The sequence below is a fragment of the Mesoplodon densirostris genome, chromosome 12 (genome assembly GCF_025265405.1).
Source record: "Mesoplodon densirostris isolate mMesDen1 chromosome 12, mMesDen1 primary haplotype, whole genome shotgun sequence".
NCBI classification, from domain to species: Eukaryota; Metazoa; Chordata; class Mammalia; order Artiodactyla; family Ziphiidae; genus Mesoplodon; species Mesoplodon densirostris.
Genome location: NC_082672.1, coordinates 9,480,228 through 9,499,660, shown reverse-complemented (window position 1 = coordinate 9,499,660; position 19,433 = coordinate 9,480,228). Strand labels below are relative to the sequence as shown.

General features: G+C 46.0%; 1 protein-coding gene across 3 annotated transcripts in view; it reads left to right on the top strand.

Annotated features, from left to right (window-relative positions):
• Positions 1 to 19,433, top strand: part of TULP4 (TUB like protein 4) — a 238,622-nt gene that overhangs the window by 147,225 nt on the left and 71,964 nt on the right. For all 3 annotated transcript variants that reach the window (XM_060115417.1, XM_060115418.1, XM_060115419.1), the window contains one exon: positions 14,906 to 15,034. In XM_060115417.1, the coding sequence (XP_059971400.1) occupies positions 14,906 to 15,034 (129 nt within the window). The remainder of the gene's footprint in view (positions 1 to 14,905; positions 15,035 to 19,433) is intronic.

The window sequence follows — 19,433 nt, the reverse complement described above, 5'->3', positions numbered from 1 at the left end:
CTCCATACCCAATAGTGCTTTGGCATGAGGATTAAATGAGGTGCTGTGTGTGAAGGACCAAGCAGCTGGTGAGTCCAGAATGAATGGTAATTATTCTGCTCTCCAGATGACTCTTGCAGCAGTCCTGTCAGTTAGGTGCTGATGCCTCTGTTTATAGATGTGCAGACTGAGGCTCAGGGAGATTGTGTGACTCACCCAGAGGCTGGCAAGGCGTGTGTCCCATTTTTGGTGAACAGTACTCACGATGGAGTAGAATTGACTCTTGTTTTTACAGGTTAGTAAAATAGTGGCTGAATTCTTTGGCCACCGTTGCCTTTGATGATTCCCTTCACAAAGAACGTTTGCTCCAGAAATGTGTAGAGCAGTGGATCTTTCAGCAAGATGGAAAAAAGTTGAGCTTTAATAAATAGGAACATAGAGCTAAATGCAAATTACGAGTTGCTAAAGCGGAATTTAGGTTTAAAAAGGATTGAAAGTACATTTCAGGTATTTCAGGCTATTGACTGAGATCCAATGAATGGGAGGTTATACTGCAGAAGCACATTTGCACAGAAAATTAACACTGAGAAATATTTTGAAGGGGAACTCTTAAATGCTACATATATTAGGGAATATATAATTATAATTTTTTGTTTGTAGCTGTCAAAAAGCCCACCCCGGTTTTCATTCTGAAAGGGAGTACTGGGCAGAAGGGGAGTCTCTTGCTTGTCGAAGGAATTCTAGATAATTAGTGTTTTAGCAGGGAATGCTAACCGCCCCTGGCCCTGGGGGTTTGGAGACACCTGAGAATGTCTTTCCTGCAGGGATCTGTGGCTAAGGAAGCCTCCCCACGCGTTCTCTCTGCACAGCGTTTCTGGCACCTTGCTGAGCCCATGGTTGTACAGTGACTTACCTGCCTGTCTCCCTGTCCTGAGAGCCTCTCGGGCGTGTGAGCCAAGTGCCACCTCGGCTGTCTCTCAGGCTCCAGCTTGGTGTCTGGCACGGGGCAAATGCCCGCTAAGTGTAAGAAGTGCTTCAGGGTCCTTTACTATGTCTTGTACATTTTAATTGGGGTGTAAGCCCACTGTCATTTGCCTATTAATTCTATAGGCTAGCCACCCCAGTACTTTTTGTTAATAATTGCATGGTTGGAAATGACGTAAATCATCCTGGTAATAGTTTTGGTAACACAGAATTTCATTTCTAGCCTTTCGAAGTGTGAAAGAGTCATAAAACAATTTGCTAAGAAACTCAGCTGGGTTTTTCCCTCCTATAAGTTGTGTTTATTTTGTGTATTTCTGTGTATCATATAACTTAAGAGAATAATGACATTTCATTTCTTAACATGGAGTCTTCGATGGGACAACATGGTGTTCTCAGCTGTGTATTGAAATAAGTAAGCAGAAAATAAGGTCTCAGTAAGGCCTTTCAATTGAGAAGAGAAAACCGGCAGGTAGATGTAGTTCAGGCTGACCAGTTGTTCACATAGAATGCAGCGAATGTTTGCCTATGCTGCTTACTTTCATCTGTTGCACATGTTCTGGGTTGTAAGTGTAAAGTGTCCCACAACCCAATAAGTAAACAGAAGAGGGACTTCCCTGGTGGCACAGTGGTTAAGAATCCTCCTGCCAATGCAGGGGACACAGGTTCGAGCCCTGGTCTGGGAAGATCCCACATGCTGCGGAGCAGCTAAGCCCGTGTGCCACAACTACTGATCCTGTGCTCTAGAGCCCGCGAGCCACAACTATTGAGCCCGTGTGCCACAACTACTGAAACCCGTGCGCCTAGAGCCCGTGCTCTGCAACAAGAGAAGCCACCGCAGTGAGAAGCCCATGCACCACAACAAAGAGTAGCCCCCGCTCGCCGCAACTAGAGAAAGCCCACATGCAGCAACAGACCCAAAGCAGCCAATTAATTAATTAACTAATTAATTTAAAAATACTTAAAAAAAGAAGTAAACAGAATATGTCAGACAGTGGTGAGTGCCAGAGATGGAGCTGTGCTCGGCCCTTTCATTTGGAGGCACTGAAGGGACCCGTGTGGGGTGGAGCCTTGGTCAGAGGGTCTGGGCGGGGCCTTCCAAGCAGTCAGCAGATAGTCAGCTCTCCGCAACTTAGAGACTCATCACCCGGTCTGTAGCTTACCTGAGCCTGACTTTCTCACTTGTCTCGCGTAGAGTGCTGTCTTCTAACTTTTACTGTTCTCTGGAATCACCCTAGTAGGTGGAGACTACACCTCCTTTCTCTGTTCTTTTGTTTGTTTTTTTTTTCATTCTTAGATGGATATGACTTCTTCATAATTCTCAATGACCATCTGGTTTTTGTAAAAATGGTTCAATCTATACCTCAATGTGGTTGAAATTAATCACTCAAAAGCAGTGTGGTATTCTGGACTGATTTTTAGGAGCCTGAATCTTCGTGCTGGCTTATAGATAAGTCATGGAAAGGTCTTAGATAAAACTTTGATATATGTTGTCTTATGTGAAAATGCTCCCCGACTTCTGAGAAAGTTGTGAAGTTTCCCAGGGATGTTATGAGGACAAGTTAATTAGAATTCTTTGGTGCTGCTTTGAGCTTCAAAAGCACAAACATCGCCTAAAACTAGTTCTGAGTTGACCTCCCATAGATGATTCATACCTTCCATATGGTATTGTCTTCCTAATAACCATGCTTTAAAAAATTGAAATGCAACCAAATGTACAGTGCAGTGCAACCAAGGATTCTCCAACAATAATTTTTAAATTACTGGTCTCCCTCCCTTTAACTGAGAAGTAAGAGAAAGTTCAGCTAATTTTAATATGACTATGGTTTTCTGTACAGAACTGCACCATCTTCGTTTCTGTTTTCTCACAGACATCCATTCTTTACTCAATTTTTGTGATACAAATATTATAATTTTGAAAGAATAACCATGGTCAATGCTAACTGCCAACTGATTAAAAGGAAAAAATGGGGGGAGGGATAAATTAGGAATTTGGGATTAACATATACACACTCCTATATATAAAATGGATAACCAACAAGGACCTACACTATAGCACAGGGAACTATACTCAGTATTTTGTAATAACCTATAAGGGAGAAGAATATAACTGAATCACTTTGCTGTATACCTGAAACTAGCACAACATTGTAAATCAACTATATTTCAACTATATTTCAATAACAAAACAAAACACCAATCTGTGATTCCATCTGTGAGCTCTCTGCTTTTTCACTTCAATTCAGTCCACAATCAGGCACTACGCTCGGGGTTGGGACGGTGCCTGGCACTGAGATACCGAGGGTTACGGCCCAGTGTGGTACACGCCACACTGGGGATTCGGCAACGTGTGGAGTAACTGAGAACGGGGGTGGGGGGCGCGGCAAAGCAGGGGCACCGGGTACTCGGGCAGGAAGAGCTCCCCACGGGCAGTCAGCTCAGCTGTGGCTCGCATGTGGTGAAGCCAGTCCTCACGTGCGCTCTGGTCCCTCTGTGCCCCCAGGCTGAGCCATCAGCAGGGCTGCCTCGTGCCCTCACACTGCTGCCAGTTGAGAACGTTGGGAAGCTCTTCCCTGTGGCCGTCTCTCATCTAACTGAAAACTGTGTCAGTTCCAGGAGCCCCGAGGAGCTCTCTGGTGGGACAGTCCTTGAGGAGGACCATCCAAGGACTGTGGTGAAGATCAGTGAGTGGTGTCATCGAGGGGTGGCTCCTCCCTTTCCTGCAGGAAGTCCTGGCTGGTTAACACGGGCTGTCTTAAGGGGCTGCTCTTCCCGGGCCCCAGGGTCTTGTGATGTGCGAACAAGAGGGGGACGCTGGGTGTTCCCTCTGCCCATGATTTTGTGGTTCAGTTTAAATACAGAGTTCAGAAGTGAGAAATTGCTCGAAAACAAGATACTAGTGTGTGCAGAGATGATGACAGGAAATGGAATTGTTGTGAGGCGATGTGAGGAACTTAGCTGTTAGAAAGAGGAGGACAGACCCACAGTGACTTGGATTAAGGAGTCGTGCAGGTCTGGTCACCAGCGAAGGGAAAGTGTGAATCTGAAGGAATGTGCGCCCAGTAGTTAAGACAGTGGTTTCAGAAGTACAGCGTCTCAAGGAATGTTCCTTTTCTACTTACACACTTCTGTAATGTCTGAATTTTACTTAGCGTATATTTACACGACTAGAAGGAAGATTAACAGGGAAAATCGTACATGAATATTTGAGAAAAATTGTAAGATATTTTAACTTAATGCTTTAATGTTGCACCAAATGCAGAGCAATCAGAAATTTAAAACAAAAAATCTTTGCAATTCTAACGTCAGGCAGTGTGTTGATTGGGGTTCTCCCGAGAAACGGAAACAGTAGGACATACTCCTCCCTGCCTCCAGCGTGGAGTAGGGGTCAGGGCAGTCACCCCGGCCCGCGCAGGAGCTCCCTGCTTTGCCTGTCGACTCCGAGCCATGAGGAGCTCACGGTAGCCGGGTGGCGGTGTTAATTCCAGTGCAGTGTCTCCAGGTGGAAGCATTCCTCCCTGTGGAACTCAGACCTCTAGGCCAGCAGAGCGTCGGGCTGTGGGAACAGCAAGCAGAAATTTTGCTAGTGGGTCACCTGGGGTAATAGTGGTGCCGTGCCCATTTCCACCCCTGGATTCCTGGACCTGTGTATACCGGCTGTGGGAGAATTGGCTCCACGTAATTGGACACCAAATCCATACCCAGAGTGTCTGTTGCAGTCAGGACAGGACACTGCCCCTTCCACGATGGAAGTGGTCCAGTGTGATCAGCCTGCCGCCAGGTCGCTGGCTGATGGCTGCGGGGAAGGGTGTGATGCCGGGCTCAGTGCTGATCTCTGCTGCTGGCAGGTTGGGCACTCTGCAGTGGCCGTAGCCAGGTCGGCCTTGGTGAGTGACGTCCACGTTGCCCAGCCCATGTGTCACCTCCATCTCTGCCGCCGTGGCCCCTTTGTTCACGAGCCCACTGGGCGATGACGGGTGGATACCGATCCATAGAATGGATTATTCTCTCCACGTGTTGATTTGGATCCTCTTCTGCTGAGGTCACCCTTTGGTGAGGTCACCCTTTGGCGAGCATTCACATGGGACACAAACATCTTCACCTTTTTTGCCCATTCATAGAGGTCTAGCCACATACTTCTTCCCCAGATTTCTTTGTCACCAGTTTTCCAATCACATTCCTTCCAGGTAACACCCAGGTCCTGATGGGCAGCTCAGGTCACATGGTGACTTTTTGGTCCGTGGTTAAGCGTTCAGTCTGTGTCAGGCCAAGAGCTGTTTCTCAAAAGGAGAGTGGTTGTCTGTGGAGGACGGCAGGGCTTTGCTCCGAAACCCTCAGGGCGTGCGCTGAGATTCATCCACCAGAGGCTCCAAACAGCATCCCTTTCTGCCGCTGGTGCTTCAGGCACCACTGGACCTGCCGGATCACGTGACCCGAGCGGAGAACAGCTCCCATGGTGGCCTGACCCGTGAGGAGCCTCCTCTTGTTCTAGGCCCCACTCAAAATCGGCAGCTTTTCGGGTCACCAGGTAGATAGGCCAGAGTGTCACACCCAGATTAGGAGCACGTTGCCTCCGAAATCCAAAAGGGGCCCAATCAATTTGACACATAAAATTAACTATCACTATACATAGAACTCAATCTGTATGTAACTCTTGAACTAATTACCTAAAAAGTAACATCTCTCAGGTTTTTAAAATTATGAGTGCTTAGGAGGAAATTTTTATTTAGCTCCTAACTCTGAATTGAATTATTGTAACACATTCACTCAACTCCCATCAGCTACCCACCCTCCTACCAGGTGTTATGTCATGATCCACGTGCTAGATTTTTTTTCTTGGGTGGTAAATGTGTTTAAGTTTTGCAGGATATTGCACTTAGGAGTGACTAGGCTGTATTTGCTTAGTACTTGACCAAATAGAATCCAATGTGTCAAAATATTAGAGCTGGAAGTATCTTTAGAAATGGTCTAGGCCAATTTACTTTTTCAGACAAAATGAAGATGCAGGGTGTGAGAGACCAGAGTGGAACTTGGGTTTTCTGTTGTCAGTGAGAAGGGCTTCTCGGTTCCGGCTCCGCCCTGCTCCCTTGGAGCTGAGCGGCGTGCTTTAGGCTGGGCTGAGAGTCAGCTTGTTGGGAGATGAGCTGAGGTTCTGTCTTCAGTTGGTAGCCTGGCAGACTTGGCTACCGATCAGAGGTGGTGCCTGAGAGGTAGCGGTTTTAAAGAGCAGGATGTTGAGAATCCTGCTGTCTTAACTGCTCTGAGAATTGAAGAGGAGCATCTGGAAAATTAATCTGCTAGATTAAATGTAAACGACTAAAGTACACACCTGGTTGACAAGATTACTATAATATTTAATATATAAATTTTTAATTCAAATAGCCATAACATCTCTGATACTAAGGCCGCGTTTAATTTTGATTTTGTCATCTTGGAGTTGGATGGATGGTGATGTGGAGGTCCTCTAGTTCTAATCCAGAAGCACCCCCAGACACACACAACTGGTTAGATGAGTTGCTTCCAGGTACCCTTGGCAGTTGGCTGTCCGGCCTCTTTTTGAAACCCTTTCCAGTGTTCCAGGTGCCTTTTGAAGACAGCCCCTTCCAGTGATTGGCCGTGCTCCTTGTTAGAAAGTTCTCTTTCACAGTAAACATTGGGCTTATAATTTGCGCTTGTGTCTCCTGGTTCTGCCCCAAGATTTTTTTCTAGTTTTCTCAATATTTTTCATAGCTCATTTTGGATAGTCAAAAATTCTAGACTAGAGATTACAGCTTTCTAATTAAAAAACAAATGGAGCCTCCTTCACAAATATAGTAGTTTTCCCAGGGTGAATAGGTGTTTTCCTCCCTGCCACCCCGCCAATAGGATCATGACATGATTCTGCCTTACTTCACTTTGTATCGATAGGTAGGAAAACACACTGGACTAGGAATGGAGGTGCCTGGTTCCCGGCCCCTGAGCTCCGCCTCTTGCCCGTTGGGTACTTGGGGCAAGTGAACCTCCCTGAACCTCAGTTTCCTTTTCTATGAAGTGAAGATGATAATGCCTGCTCCAGGTGTCGGGCCCTTTTGAGAATCAGATGCGTTTTGTAGTCTGTCCATTTCCTTACAGATATAGGAGGTTAACTCCCTGGTTTTAGAATGGAACATTTTGAATTATAAATTTGATTTAGCAGGGGCTGCGATAACAAGTTATGACGACTAAAAAAGGATCGATGGTGCTTTCTCGGAAGTCTAAACCCCGTGAACGTGGTGGGTTGACAGTTCAGTTGACGCTTTTCTGTTTTTATTTTAGAGACTGGGAAGAGATTTTAAGAAATTCAAGAAGAAATAAAATGTATGAGTTATATCGTGGACGCTAACGTATTTGTTGGCTTCAATTACCACTGCATACCTCTGGTGCGGTCCACGTAAAGATCTTGGTTTTAGCTGGGATCCCTGCTACCGCCACATTACAATCAGATCTAAATCCAAGGGGGACAAAGTATCATTTGCTAATAGACAGTAATGACTTTAAGAAATTAGTGACCTTTGCTGATTAATGCTTTTTATTCAGAATATTTTAATTTCTAATTTGTGCCTGCCTGATTCTACTCTTTTGGTGCTTCAGGTAATCTGCTTTATTTACAGCTGTTGGCACCTGAGTTCTCTTTGTTTGCTTCCAGTCAGGCTCACCAGACTGGAAGGCTGAACAACACAAAGATGTGCTCTTCCTACTGTGAAAATAGTGGACGTGCGGCCTTTGTCTTTCTTTTCCTTTCCCTCTCCTTTTTTAAATTTTTTAATTTTTTATTTTATTTTATTTTATTTTTGCAGAATGAGGACAATACTTAAGGTGAATTTTTCTTTAAACTGTTATATCTGCCATAAATATTGTGAAAACTCTTTTTTAAGTTTTAAAAAAAAGGCTATGGAAATATTTGTACCTTCTCTCAGCTCCACTTTTTAAATCTGTGAAATGGGAGGTTAGAATAACGGTAATACCTCCTCCTAAGATATCTGTGAAGATTAAATAAGCTAATGTATGTGAAAATGACTTTCAGGCTCTTGATTATTATTATTATTGTGAAAAGAAAGTGTTCAAATTCCTTGCTACAGAAATAGGTGAAGCTGGAAATACATTCATTGTGGGAAAATCAGAAAACGTAGAAAAATTCTGATGAAAATCCCTTTACTTCACCACCGCTAACGTTTTAGTTTATTTCTCTTTAGTATATGATTTTTGTTTTCTTCTGTCAGAATTAGAGTTTGTCGGTACAGCTGTTTTTCAGAATATTTCTGAATCACAGAAGTCTGACAGCAGGAGTAAGAAAGAAGACGTGAGGCGGCTTCTCCAAGCTCCCCCAGGCGCTCCTTGAGGGCAGGGCGTCTGCTCTATCTGTGTTGTGTCCCGTGAGCAGCGCCTTGGTGGCACTGAGGGATTGATGGCCCCGGGCCGGTTTGGTTGCGGAGACCAAGTGCCCTGGACTGGAGCGAGGAGACTGGGGCTCTGGCCTGGAGCGGACCTACCTCGAGTGTTCTGCGTGACCTCACGCTGGCTGCCCCCATCCTCATCTGTGAGACTGCGTGGTCGTGTCAGCTCTCAGTTGGCTAAAGCCAGTAACCGTTGTCTATACCAAGGGTATTTGTGCGAGAATAAGTGGGAGGTGACGATGGAGAACACATGCTTTGCCCTGGTAAGGTGGTCTGTAACCTCGGGGAACAGTGTTTGTGACTGAACATACTTTCCAGTAAAATTCTGCTTGGGAGGTGGCAGCGGAGATGGGACAGAGGAGGATGCAAGTGGGAGTCACAGGGAGTGTTCAGTGCACTGGTTTTGAGATATGCACACGTCAGAAGATGGCCAGGAGATGCAGGTACTGACTGTTGGGTTTCCTACAGACTGTACTTTTGGGTGAAGCCATTCAGTGCATTTTATATATTGCTTTAGTGGAAGACTCTCGCTGCCACCTAGTAGATGAGAAGGCTAGGCACGGTAATCTTGCATTCGTATCAGGAGACTTGATAGAGTTCTTTTTTCCCTAACTCAGTCCTGCCTGATAATATAAACTCTCCCCGGAAAGAAGATGTATTATTTTCCAACAAGAAGGTTTGGGAAACATCAGGAAGGAGTGTGTAGCTGTGAGTTTCCTGAGAAGCGTCTTGGGGAGCCAGGACTGCGGAAATCACCCCCAGACAAATTCAGATTCAGGTTTAGAGCCACGTAGCAGCACCCCGGTCCCTGGCCTAGGGCTTAGAAAACCATAGTCCCATGTTTTCTGAATTCCTTTATTGTCCCTGAACCATTTCCTTCATGGAGTTCTTATCAGCATATTGAATTGAATGAATGAATGAATGAATGAAGACTGGATCTGTGAACATGTAAATGAGAGAAATATATTAGATTATGTGGAAATAAAAGCTAAAGTTTCCCTCAAACAGAGTGTTTCAAAAGGCTTAGGAAGAGAAACTCTTGCAACTCACTAATAAAAAAGGCAACCCAATTAAAAAGGGGCACAGGATCTGAATAGACATTTCTTCAAAAAAGGTAAACAAATGCCTAGTAAGCACTTGCAAAGATGCTCAAAACCATTAGCCATCAGGGAAATGCAAATCAAAACCACTTCACACCCACTAGGATGGCTATAATCAAAAAGACATAATAGCAAGTGTTGGAGAGAATGTGAAGAAACTGGAACCTCATACATTGTTGCTGGGAATGTACATTGGAGCAGCCACTTTGGAAGACAATCTGGCAGTTCCTCAAAAAGTTAAACGTAGAATTATCATTTGACTCAGCAACTCCACTCCTAGGCATATACCCAAGAAAATAAAAACTGATACACAAATGTTCATAGCAGTATTATTCATAATAGCCAAAAGGTGGAAACAACCCAGATATTTATCAACTCAATGGATAAACAAAATGTGGTATATCCATACAGTGGAATATTATTTGACCATATAAAGGAAGTAAGTTCTGGCACATGCTCCAACATGGATAAACCTTGAAAACATTATGCTGAGTGAAAGAAGCCAGGCACAAAAGGCCACATATTGTATGATTGCATTTATATGCAGTGTCCAGAATAGGCAAATATGAAATGACAGAAGATCAGTGATTGTCTAGGGCTGAAGGGAGTATTGGAGGCTGATGAAGATGTTCTAAAATTTACTGTGATGATTGCACAGCTCTATAAATGATACAAAAACCACTGAGTTTTACTTTTCAGATGGGTTGTATGGTATGTCAGTTTTGTCTCAATACAACTGTTGACGCCCCCCCCGCCCCGCCCCAAATCTCACTTGGACTAGTTTTACACATCTTAGTGTTGAAAGAGAACAGTGTAAAATTCTAAAGAAATATGGTTAATCGTCCTTCAGGAATATTTTAAGTTAGAAAGATTTGTGGAGTGCTACTGTGTGCCTGGCGTCGTACCGGGCTTCAGGAATACGGATGCAAAGAAATCGTCAGGCTGGTGAGAACCAGAGATGGTGTGCAGGGCATGAATGCGTGCACCAGAATTGGGTAGGGGGACATTGCTGTGTGCCTGGTGCTGCTCTAAGGTCCTTTCTCATCATAGTTTTCACAATAGCTCTAGAAGGATTGCTGCTGTTACCCCCATTGCAGATGAGGAAAAGGGACCCAAGCAGGTCAACAGGGTGCCCGAGGCCATGCAGCTGGTGAGCGGTGCGGCCGGGGCTGAGCTCTGGACCTCACGGGACCGTCATGCTGGTGGGCATGAAGCCGTTGTCCACATTGAATTTCTTCCAGCCTCTGTTTCAGGGTGCTTTTGGTTCTTTGTTACAGAAGAACTAAATGTATCTAAAATTCAGTTGGCACTCATTTTGTTTTTCTTGTACAAGTGAAGTTAGTGCTGTTTCGCTTAATAAATTACAGAATAAGCAGAACTCAGTGGTAATAATCACTTACCGGGATTTATAACTTGAGCTGTTTGTATTTAGCATGTATCCAAATTACATTCTTTTAAGGTTGAGGGAAATATTTCTGAACATTGGTGATACTGCTTGTTCACTGCAGCGGTTTCCTGTATATATCTATAAAATAGAAATTACATCTACCAACACCATTTGAAGGGTTCCTGCCTGAAATGATGAACATTCTTGGATGAACTGGTGCCTTGGATTAACTGGCACTAGAGTTTTGTTCTGCCTAAAAATAGTTCTAGAAGTAGGAGGTGAAGTGACTTATTGAGGGCATTAGAGTACAGCCCAAATAGGCCTTCAGCAGACCTGCACTGTATTTTTAGTGTAGATTTCTCTACCGTTAATTGTACTTAATAAGTATTTATTGATAAGAATAGCTATAAAATGATAGAAACCTTACATTGGAGAGGGTGACAGGCTGGCATTTTGGGGGAATAATCAAAGACCTGGGTCAAAACTTGGCTTAGCCTCTGCCTGTAGAGGAACACATATTTCAGCTAACATGTTAAATGCTGAAGTTCTTTTGTGCCCAAAGCAAACAGGAGCCCCATTTTCCTTTAAAAGGGAAGGAAAGCTCTGCCTTAGAATGCCTGGGCAGTTGCTGAGCACCCTGCCACGTCATCTGGGCAACTGAGAACCCAGCTGGCCCCTGCTTGGTAATTCCTCAGCACTCTGGTATGTCCTGACATTGCCAGGCAGACTGGAGGGATTCGCAGAACAGGAAATAAGCGGCCGGGAGATAAGACGGCAGCTCCGAATCGCAGACAAGAGCGGAAATGAGAAAACTAAGCCAGGGAAACAACATCGCAGTTTAACTTTATTTTTAAACCAAGGATCACTGGAAAGATTTCTCTCTCTAATTTAGGTGAGCAACCCACCTCTATTCAGTTATACCGGTTATACTCACAGCCAAGAAGTGTGTGTATGGGGACTGCTCTTCTGTTTACTGCTGCATCTCAACGGATCAAGAATTACGAAAAGATGACACTGAGTCTGTGAGCTCTTCGTTTCTCCAACAACTACCCCTGTGTTGTCCTAAGACCAAGACATTTTTAACGTTAGAAATAACTTTAAAATATTTTTTTGCCTCTGCTCTTTTGTGTTTGTATCATGCTGCGACTTGCAGGCTGTCTTCATGAAGAAAAGAGGTTTTGTTACTGATAATAACTAGATATGCGATCATGTGTGGCGATGGTTGTTAAAGGAAAAAGACAGAAGTCTAGAAAATGTGACAAACCTCTGTTCTCTGAAATGTGACGCCTTGTCATCAAATATTATTTTATAAGGAAGGTCATAGTAGATGAATGTTCACTGTATTTAACTTAGGAAATAAATGTTCTCTTTTGTCATATTCCGCCCTCTTGTAGCCATCCTGAAGTGCATTAGTGATTCTGGGCTTAAGCGATGCAGGTGTCTTTAGGGACCAAATTGCAGCACATCGTGGGCGGCACTGTTCAGGCTGATTGTTGTTGGGTCCGAAAGAAGTTTATGAAATTGGCTTTTATTGGCTACTTGGAAATTCTAAATTTTATGACACATTCAGTGCGGTGCATTTAAAGACTTTTATTGTGTTGGTTTTACTATTTTTTAAAAATAAATCAGCACAGACCTACTAGAGCATGGACTTGAGGATATGGGGAGGGGGAAGGGTAAGCTGTGACAAAGTGAAAGAGCGGCATGGACATATATACACTACCAAACGTAAGGTAGATAGCTAGTGGGAAGCAGCCGCATAGCACAGGGAGATCAGCTCGGTTCTTTGTGACCGCCTGGAGGGGTGGGATAGGGAGGGTGGGAGGGAGACGCAAAAGGGAGGGGATATGGGAACATATGTATATGTATAACTGATTTAATTTGTAAAATAAAATTAAAAAAAAAAAAGAAAAAAAAATAAATCAGTAATTTAAATACAGAATTTTTAAAGCTAGACTTTTAAAAAATGAATCTGGATTTGTTGCCCTCCCGTCCGCCTGTTTTGAGGCCCCCTCCTGTGTATGTTCACAACTCTGTACTTGCTTATAGAGCAGGATATTATGTCTGTTTAGTGAACTGAACTCCGCAGGGACAAAGATTTCCTAACTTTCTATCCTCACAACCTAACGGTTTGTAATAGGCAGTCTTTCAGTATTAGCTCTTGTTAAAATGCCTTTGGGAGTCGAAAGTAACCTACTTGAAGTAGTTTTCAAAGCATAACTGAATGAGAATCGTAACTTACGTGTGGCTGTTTGGCATGATATGCTCAGCATTCCTGTGTGTCATTGTTCAGGGGTGAACATGCCTCTGCCCTTTTCCTCCAGTGGCCCAGCTCAGGGGGAAGAGGGTGCACGTAAACCTGTGGTTATAGCAGGTGGTGTGAGCGTGGCACCTGCAGAGCAGTGACCAGAGAGGGACAGGCAGTCCCAGTGGACGGACAAAAGCTAGGTGGGGCTGCCGGCAGCTGGCGTGTCCACATCCGTGGAACTTGCATCCGTTTTGCAGGCGGGCCATTGACTAGCTTAGATTTGGCCAACAATTGCCAGGTCTCAAAAGATTTCAGCCTTTCAGCTCTTGATGCCCAGTTTTAAAAAGAGCTACAGTATCCTTACATTTTAAGTGGGTAGTAATTTCCTCTTGGACAATTTGAGGATTTTAGTATGCATCTTGCAGCAAATGCTGATACCACCAAGTGTGGTGGATCAAGGCTTGGGGGCCTCTCCTGGCTCTCTGGTGCCCATGGTACAACTTTGAGAAGGGGCAGGGCTTCTGTGTCAGTCTGTGGTTTGGACGCAGGTGGACGTGAGGAGGAAGCTGTGCTTTTGGAGGCCCGTGACGGTCCGTCCTTGGCCTCAGCTGCGTGCAGTCAGTGGTTTAGAACATAAGTGGAACTTGGGGACCATATACACCGGTGCCCCGTATTCACGAGGGCTGTTAGCTTATGAGGCACGAAATCCTGGGAGGGGACGGGGTTCGCATCGTATGAGCAGCAGGGGTGCTCTTGCTGGTTACTAACGGCCCTCACTTGACTGACATACATCCGTACGTGTCCACGTATCCATGGCTGTTCTGGCTCCCAGCTGGACTTTGCGCTTGCCGAGGGCAGGCCCCGTCTTCTCCACCTCCGCGTTGGTCACGCGGCAGCATGCAGCGTGGATCTGATGAGTACGAGCTGAACGAAGGAAACGATCATGGTCACCAGCGCGGGCGGGCCAGGTGACCTTCGGAAGCATTCCCCGTGGGGAGCCCAGCGCTGGTTTTGTGCCTCCTGGGACCACGTCATAGCCCTGTGCCCTTGCAGGTTTTACTGGGCTCTGTGAGGGCTCATCCCACAGACCACCTACCAGCGGCCACCTTTTACGTGAACGAGTGGTAGTTGAGAAAGATGAAAATGATGGTCCACGTTCAGGATTTTTCAAATTTAAAAATTAAGTTCTCATACTCATCCATTTTGAAGCTTATAATTTCTTCGTATTTCCTCTGTGATAAATCCTGAACAGCTTAGATATTTCAACTGTGTATTTTTTTCCAAATTGGCATGCTTAGATGCTGAACTACTTGGAAATAATGTAGCCTGGCAAAGGTACAGAAAATTTCACTTTGGGAGAAAATGAGATTAAGTAGGCCGCACCCTTTCTTCCATCTGTACCAAGCAAATAGTGCCCTGACTCAGGTACACACAGGTTTCGAGGAAATCGTTTCCCCGCCGCCCAGGGCCCTCAGGCGAGCGAGCCTGGCACTGTGGAGGCAGGGCCGGGTACGGGTGGGCTCTGGGCCCGCTCTGTGGTCACGGCGATGGGCGCTGCAGCACTGTGGTTCGTGGTTTGTTCAGGTGCCTGCTGTTTGTCAGGAAGCCATGTCACGTGGGCCTGGTCCCCTGAGGCGCTGCCGTGTGTCCTCTCTGATGGACTCCCCACCCCGATCCTCCCTGAGTCCTTGCCTTTGTCCGTGCGTTCTAGTTAGTTCTGGGTCTGATAACTTCGTAGACGTGATCGCGGCCCACGGGCTCCTTCTCTGCAGTAAATGTCTTCTTGCTCGTTTCCTAGGTCGTGTTGGTGAGGTGGAACGAGCCGTACCAGAAGCTGGCCACGTGCGACGCGGACGGCGGGATATTCGTGTGGATCCAGTACGAAGGGCGGTGGTCTGTGGAGCTGGTCAACGACCGAGGGGCCCAGGTGAGCGGGCAGGACACTCCTCCAGGGAAGGGCAGAGGGCAGGTGAATGAGACCAGCATCCTGCTTCTCGTGCTGCCCGTTGAGTACATCACTAGAGCGAGGGAAGGATCATCCTTCCTTCTCTTCCACTCTGCGGCGGCTGTTGTGAGAACGCTCCAGGTCTTAAGCTTTAATTAAACCTGTGAAGTCGTTTTTCACCACTCAGTGTTGTGATTACCTGTTAAATTCCGATTTAATGAAGCGCTCCTGGCGTAGCGCTTCTTTGCTGCCCTGTGGAAGGTATTTTCCCATGTTGTCATCTTCCTAGTTCTCTCACGGGGAGCTCCACATGACCGTTCTCACAGCCTACTCCCCAAGCCGAGTTTTGAACACTCCCTTTGGTCAGGTTTCAATTAGCGGGGCCACCTGTTGTCATCGCTCAGCTCTCCCTTTCTGGTACCAATTTGTCGCTGCTCTGAGGAAAACAGTTGCTCCAGGGACACCCTGCCGAGCTGTGCTATTTTAAAAACCACTTCGTGGGTTCCTGTGGCTGATGGTATGGCCCTGGCTCTCCCTCCCCACGAGGACAGCTGCGTGGAGCTCCTGTCTCGTGTGTTTAAGGACACGGGTCCCGTGCCAAGGATTTGACAGGCCCGAGTGCTGGGGGAACCTTTATTGACAAGGGGTTTCTTAGTCTGTTTGCCTCTCCGGGGTGGTTCCCCTGTGACTGCCTTTCTATACATTCCTAAGGAAATGAATTCTCACCCTCTCTCCTCCCATCTGTTGCTTAAATAAGCTACGAGCTCTCCAACTTCGAAAGATGCAGACCGGTGAGGGGACATAAAATTGCAGGGAATGAAGCTCTTACTAGCAGTTACTGTTAGGCTGAGGAACTTTGTAAGATGTCATCACAGAAGGCAAACCTACCTCTGGGTGCAAACAGAACATATTTTTTTGTGTTAGTTTATTTATTTGGTAGGGTCGGTGTAATAATTTTGACTGGCTCTGGTAAGGCCTTACCGGTTTCCTATATTCCGCCGTGAGTGGAAAAAGGAAGAGGTGCCGCCTACACCGTGACTAGTAACTAACCTTGAAATTGAGCCACAGATGTGGAAACCTCCATGCCCATAAGAAGTTCACGTCACCTAGAAGGTGGACACTGTGGTCAAGAGCGTGAGCTCTGGAGTCAGCATCTCAGTCCAAGACGCTTCAGTAAGACATACTTTACTTCTGTGCCTCAGTTTCCTCATCTGTACACAAGGAGTTTAATGGTGCCTGCCTCCACGGATCACTTGGGAGAATTACAGAAGATTACACACGGAAGGGAGTTCCCTGGTAGCCCAGTGGTTAGGATTACAGGCTTTCGCTACCATGGCTCGGGTTCAGTCCCCCGTCAGGGAACTGAGATCCTGCAAGCTGCGTGGTACGGCCCCCCCCAAAAAACACAGATTAAATGTGGAAAATGCTGTGACACTGTCTGCACGTGATGGTTGTCCCCACAAGTTGTGATGGTGCCTGAAGCACTTATGAGGTGCCAGCACCCATAGCCGCCAACCACAGGGCGTACCTGCCCTTAAGTCGTCGCCACAATGTCATCACCGAAGAGCAGCTTCAGGCCTTCAGGCAGCAGCTGTTGACAGCTTCCCGTGCAGCGGAGGCTCTTCTGAGCTTGCCCATGAGGGTCTTTACAGTGCCCTTGTCCCCCACCCACCAGAGTGCAGCCTTGCCCTAGCAAGGCCCAGTGATCACGGGAGACATGCCTCCAGACCTTGGCCGGCAAGAGGTCTCACAGAGTGTTCCTCTTACAGAGTGGCACTCAGTGCTGGCCTTTTCCAGGTGTCGTCCCTCACCTGCACAGGAGCCCCGTTGGGAAGCTGTTGTTCCTCTCAGTTAATGGAAGAAAAACCCCAGCTCAGGGAGGTGGAGTAACTCACCCAGGGAAGTCAGTTCGTGGCTTGTAAAGCCAGAAGTTGAACCCAGGCTTGAGTCGGGAACTCTGTCTCGTTCCCAGGCAATACGCTGTTTTCTCGTTAGCAGGAATGCACGTACTCATAGTCCGTCCGGAGAGCGCGGGCTGCGCTGCCGTGGGCGAGTCCGGCCCCCCAGTCTGCTGGTGCAGCCCCACCGTCTCCTGCTGACGGCAGCTCCTCTGAGGAGGGAGACACCTGCCACCTCCACGTCAGAGCCGTGTGGCCTCCGCCACCGCCATATACCCTCAGCCTTTCTTTCCATTGAGAGTTTGGCACAAAAAAAAGCATGTTAGAAACAAGAACGGATGAATTCAGACCTGGAAGTGAATGAGCTTACATGGACCATAGAACATCTGGAAGCACCTAGAATCTCCCAAAAGCCTGTTCCTTTCAGGTTCGACCAGAGTAATCACTGTATCTTGTGATCTGATCCAGATCTTCATATAGCTTTGCTGTTTGCCACTCTGATTCTACAGACCTCAGAATCCATTGAGCAGTTGTTATCGTTAAGCACTTGCATTTGGGGGAGATAGGGCTGCTTTTAATTGTGTTGGAGTCGTGTCTTGTATGAGAAGCGTCACGCGCCGGTGAGGATGGCTCACTGGTGGAGGGGGCGGAGGGTCCGTGCGCCGGGAGCCGTGTCTGGGGGCAGGAGGGACAGTTCTGTGCCTGGAGGAGGAGCGTCCTTGAAGTGATACTCTGTGGAAGAGGTGACAGGTGATCTTTGTTATATAGCATGTCTTTCATTGTCATGAAGTAATCAGACATTTGGCAGAAGCCAAGTGAATCTTTAACACTCTTTTTTTCAGGAAATGATTATGAGTCCCTTATTTCAAAACTGAGTCTGGAACAGTGCCTGCATTATTTCGTAGCATTGGTCACAGGCCGGCTGTGCCAGGCACAGGCCTCGGACCATCAGAGGAGAGGCTGTCTTGGGCGGCGGGCCGTCCAGGCTGCTCCTCAGCTTTGGTCAGTCACGTCGAGAGAGCCCTGAATGTGGGGCAGGAGTGCGATGGGCCCTCGCATCGGACAGACCACAGCAGAGGGCTTTCTGCTTATTTCCTTAACAGCACTAGGGACTCAGTTCCCCGGGTTTTGTTTTTCCAATTTTGGTGTAGTCTTATCACTCTATGCCAACCTAATTTAATAAACGCAATTAGATCATGTAAACATCCTCTTATCATTTTTCGTGACTGTAAGATGGGTGGTGCCTTGGAGAAGCATCTTGTCACTGGCTATACGTTTTCGCGCTCTAGTAAGATGTTCTTCCTTTAGCACAAAGATAAATAAGTTAAAACCCATGTAAATAAGTAGCATTATCTTTGCAAAGTGAAAGGACTTTTACAGTTTATTGCAGAATTAATGTATTGTCTGTAAAAAAAAAAATCTTTTCAGTTCTTAAGAAAAACTAGGTAACGTAACTGGTTGAAACATAAGGTCAGAGAAACCAAGATTCCGAGTTGAAAAACAAACAGCTTTTTCCACTACCTTCAGAACAGCTGTCCAGGAGCTGTCTCACACACCCATGCCATTGTCATGAGGGGGACGTGCTGACCACTGATAACCTATAACCCTTGCTGGGCAAACAGCAAGAAGTTCATGTCCTTTTGGTGTTTGTTCATTTGTTTTATTACTACCTGAAGTGTGAAAAGTCCAGTAACGTTACAAATTCAATGAAGGTGAACATTTCCAAGTATAAGCAACAGTGAAGATGATAGATAATCCATTTTTTTTTTTTTTTTTGCGGTATGCGGGCCTCTCACTGTTGTGGCCTCCCCCGTTGCGGAGCACAGGCTCCGGACGCGCAGGCTCCGGACGCGCAGGCTCAGCGGCCATGGCTCACGGGCCCAGCCGCTCCGCGGCATATGGGATCCTCCCAGACCGGGGCACGAACCCGTATCCCCTGCATCGGCAGGCGGACTCTCAACCACTTGCGCCACCAGGGAGGCCCCATTTTTTTTAAGTTAGAAAAGATTTAAAAGGTAGTACAAACTGAAAAAGTAAATTAAGGTGATAGAAACAGGACCAAATATGACAATAATTAGAATAAATGTAAATGGACTGACTTCACCAATCAAGATGATGCTTGACAGATTACGTTTTTAAAAACATAGCTATATGCTATTAGGAGCCACACCTAAAACTTAAGGATATATACAAGTTTAAAGTAAAAAGGTGAAAAAGATATATTGAGCAAATATCCAGGAAAAAAGAAAGCTGAAGTAGCAACTGTTACTTTCAGATAAAATAGAGTTAAAGATAGAAAGTAATGTTTCATTTATAGAGTGCTACCACATAGTGATAAAAGCTGTAGTTTACCAAGATGATATTTTAAATATGTATGCACTTATTAATAATAGCATCAAAATATATGAAGGAAATTGCCAGAACTGAAAGTAAAAACTGATAAATTCATTGATATACCGAGAAGTTTCAACAACAAAAAAAAT